We start from the raw sequence: 4,336 nt of genomic DNA, 5'->3' as shown, positions 1-4,336 counted from the left end.
ATATATATATATACATATATATTTTTGAAGGCTCTGCGGGTGCAAACTCTTCGAGAGGGGCTGTGAAGCTCTGTCTTCCGTCCTAAGGTCTCAGAGCTGTAGTCTGAGAGAACTGGACTTGAGCAACAACAACTTGAAGGACTCAGGAGTTAGACGGCTCTCCACTGGACTGGAGAGTCCACACTGCAAACTGGAAACTCTCAGGTCAGGAGACCTCTTGTTGTTGATTCATAAATGTTGAAATACCTGCACAACCTTTTATTAACAACTTTATTAATTATGGTTTTTATTCTACTCCAGACTGTCAGGTTGTCTGATCACAGAAGAAGGCTGTTCTTCTCTGGCTTCAGCTCTGGGCTCCAACCCGTCCCATCTCAGAGAGCTGGACTTGAGCTACAACCATCCGGGACTCTTGGGAGAGAAGATGCTGTCCACAGAACTGAAGGATCCACACTGGAGACTGATCTCTCTCAGGTACCAACAGACAACCTGCTGAAACATTTGGTTATACGTCTCAATAAAAACGTGAGATCTGGACGATGATTCCTCAAAAACCCTCTACTTCGGGGGAATCCTCAGATGGTATCCCTTCCCAGGACATGATGAAAAACCCAAGAAGGCTGGGCAACCTAAACTGTTGTTGATGCTTCCTCACAAATACCAGTCAGAAGTGGGGGCCTTCCCTTCTGTGGAGTGAAGACAAGGGGCAACCCTCTTAGGGCGGTTTCAGACCGGAGCTGTTTCGTCCGCTTTAAACAAACCGTGTTCCTTGAATAGTCCGCCTTGTTGGCTTGCTCACAAACAAACTCCCATTCCAGGCTGAGCGCTGGTCGTATGGTCTGGTTCCCCAGTTCCCTGTTATGCTGCTCCATCAAAGTCCTCTCCTTTGACCACGTTGCCATGGGATACCCAGTCAGGAACTGTCTTGTCTTGTTCTTCATGGTCATGAAGAGCCCAACATCTAATTTTTAAACTTGATTTGATTGATGCGGCACGGTGGCTTAGTTGGTAGAGCTGTTTCCTCTCAGCAAGAAGGTTGCCAGTTCAAATCCCAATCCGATCTTTCTGGGTGGAGTTTACATGTTCTCTCCGTGCATGCGTTGGTTTTCTCCAGGTACTCCAGTTTCCTCCCACAGACCAAAAACATGCATGTTAGACTGACTGGTAAATCTAACTTGTACCTAGGTGAGAGAGAGAATGATTGTTTGTCTCTGTGTCCCTGTGATGGACTGGAGACCTGTCCATGGTGTCCCCCACCTCTCACACAGTGATAGCTGGACATGGGCACCAGTGATCCCCATGACCCAAAAAGGAAGAAGTGGGTAAAGATGATGGATGGATGGATGGATGGATGGATGGATGGATGGATGGATGGATGGATGGATGGATGGATGGATGGATGGATGATATGATTAACAATTTTGAAAGTGGATGACCGATATTACTGTACCTTACGTTTCTGCAGCTAACTGAGTCTGTTTCTTTCTCCAGGTTGGACTGCAGTGGAGAGCACAGGTTAAAACCGGACGTGAAGAAATGTAATAAAGACTAAAAATAATTGCAGTTAATTCTATCTTTAAAAAAATAATTTGGAATAAACTTTTGAATAGTTGAAAAATCATCAAGCTGACCAGTCAAACCAGTTTTTTCCTCTCCCCATCAGATTTTTGTGAACCTAAGGTGGACACCAACTCAGTGCACAGGAATCTGAAACTGTCTGACAACAACACGAAGGTGACGATGGAGGAGGCGGAGCAGCCGTACTCCAACCATCCAGACAGGTTTGAACCGTGCTGGCAGCTGATGTGTAGAAACGGTGTGAGCGATCGCTGCTACTGGGAGGTCGAGTGGACTGGAGGAGTTCTCGTATCACTGAGTTACAGAGGAATCCAACGGAAAGGCAAGAGTGATGAGTGCAGGTTTGGAAGGAATGACCAGTCCTGGTGTTTGGAGTGCTCGGACGTTTTTGGTTTCTCTGCCTGGCACGTTAACAGAGAAACCTCCATCTCGTCCATATCCATCTCCCACAGAGTAGCTGTGTATGTGGACTGTCCTGCCGGGACTGTGTCCTTCTACATAGTCTCCTCAGACACACTGATCCACCTCCACACCTTCACCACCACCTTCACTGAACCAGTGTATCCCAGTTTTGGTCTCTGGTCTGGATCCTCGGTGTCCCTGTGTTCTTTATAGGAAGGTGCATTCATGGATTGTCAATTGGTAAAGTGGTTGATTTAGAAATGACAGCTTCAACTATCCATCCATCCATCCAGTCCCTGGATACCATAAGCAGGAGTTGTGTCTACATTCTTGGCACAAAATCGAGAGTGTTCCTAGTGCGGGTTGGACACCGCCAGGGCTGTCCCTTGTCTCTGTTCTTGTTTGTGGACAGGATTTTGAGATCCAGTCGTGGAGAGGAGGGTGTCTGGTTTGGAAACCGCAGGGTCTCATCTCTGCTTCATGTGGATGAAAAATTCTAGAATTGCTCCGCTCCAGGTGGCTGCATGTTGGAGCAGCTCTGTTACTTTCATTCTGAGATTTTGATTTTGGAAACTTTAATTCCTCTTTTTCTGGATGTAAATCATTTTCTGGATGATTGTTTCCTCTGGTATCAGATGCTGTGCAGCTGGAAGGATTTTTACTGAAACTTTTTTTAGTTTTGGACATTTGTTATGATGCGTAACCATGGCAACAAGGCAGTTTTCTACAACCAGCAGCAGCTGATTAACATCTCAAAAGCTCAAATAATATCTCAACTATGGCCCCAACTCTCAAATGAGTTGAAAAGGATGTTCTGTGGATGCATTATCATCTACCTGCCAGCTGTGCTCGAGTGCCTGATCTCTGAGGTCCTGGAACTAACAGGAAACACGGCTCACGGCAGCGGATGGACGGGATCGTCCCTCAGCACCTACGGTTGGCTGTCCGCAGCAACGAGGAGCTCGGCAGACTGCTGGGAGGAGTGGCCATCGCTCTGGGAGGAGTTCTGCCCAGCATTCAAGCGGTCCTATAGTCCAGGGGAACCGAGAGGCCAGCCGAGTCTGGGTGGACGGATCGGACGGCATCTGCAGCCAGTTTCTTAGGATCCACTGTGGGATGGACCTTTACAAGAGATCCTTCCTGCCTACAGCATCAGCATCTATAACATCTCTTAATGAAATGAGGATAACGAGTTACAGCAACAAAATAATTTCCCTCTGGGATTAATAAAGTATTTTTAAATTGAATTTTTGAATGATGTGGTTCTGTTGGTGTCTTCAGGCCAAAACCTTCAATGTGCACTGGGGCGGTTCACAGTCGAGTGTGAATTTACTCAGATGAGTCAGCACCTCAAAGTCTGAGGTCATGTTTATCAACCATAAATGAGTGGCATGCCCCCTCCTGGTCGGGGGAGAGTTTCAAGTATCTGGGCATCTTGTTCATGAGTAAATATTATATATTCATGAGGAGATGGACTGACAGATTGGAGCCTGGTTATCAGTAATGAGGACATTGGTTCAGTCTATCATGGTGAAAACAGAGCTGAATAGAAAGGCTAAACTCTGGATTTACTGGTCTGTTTACATTCCAACCCCCACCCTGTGCTCATGAGATTGGATCAGGACTGAAAGAATGAGATCTCTGATACAAGCGGCCGGAATGGGCTTCCTTCGCAGGGTGGCCAGGCTCAGCCTTAGAGATGGGGTGAGGAGCTCTGTCATCTGGGGGGCACTCTGCTCCTCTGCATCGAAATGAGTCAGTTGAGGTGGTTTAGGCATCTGGTTAGGATGCCTCCTGGACACCTCCATTTAGAGGTTTTCTGGGCACATCCCACTGGTAGGAGGCCCCAGGGAAGACCCAGAAGTTGTTGGAGGGATGGTGTGTCTTCTCTGGCCTGGGAACACCCCAGGGTCCCCCAGAACAAGCTGAAAAGTGTCACTGGAGAGAGGGATGTCTGGGTTTCTCTCCTGGACCTGTTGCCTCCACGACCCGATTATGGATAAACAGTAGAAGATGGACTGATGGATGGATGGATGAGTGGATGGACTGATGGATGGATGGATGTTGCTAATGGTATTTATTTCTTATTGAAGGTTATTATGTCCAGTTTCTATATTTAAAAAAAGACTCTCGTAAAATTTGATACAATAAGTTGAAAAGCTGTTTTCTGGTAAAAGCATTTTGGGTTTTCATGAGCTGTATGCCATAATCATCAGTATTAAAACAATTAAAGACCTGAAATATTTCAGTTGGTGTGCAATGAATCTGAAATATATGAAAGTTTTGTTTTTATCATTACATTATGGAAAATAATGACCTTTATCACAATATGCTAATTTTTTGAGAAGGACCTGTA

At 46.1% G+C, this 4,336-nt stretch overlaps 1 protein-coding gene across 1 annotated transcript in view; it reads left to right on the top strand.

Moving 5' to 3' along the window:
• Positions 1–2,193, top strand: part of LOC119418659 (NACHT, LRR and PYD domains-containing protein 12-like) — a 17,209-nt gene extending 15,016 nt beyond the window's left edge. Inside the window, 4 exon segments of the mRNA XM_037685990.1 lie at positions 31–204; positions 301–474; positions 1,492–1,538; positions 1,664–2,193. Of these exon segments, the coding sequence (XP_037541918.1) occupies positions 31–204; positions 301–474; positions 1,492–1,538; positions 1,664–2,193 (925 nt within the window).
• The last annotated feature ends 2,143 nt before the right edge of the window (positions 2,194–4,336 follow it).

Source organism: Nematolebias whitei, chromosome 12, assembly GCF_014905685.2.
Source record: "Nematolebias whitei isolate Nwh7 chromosome 12, NemWhi1, whole genome shotgun sequence".
Lineage (NCBI taxonomy): Eukaryota > Metazoa > Chordata > Actinopteri > Cyprinodontiformes > Rivulidae > Nematolebias > Nematolebias whitei.
This window is presented reverse-complemented; position numbering and strand designations above follow the sequence as displayed.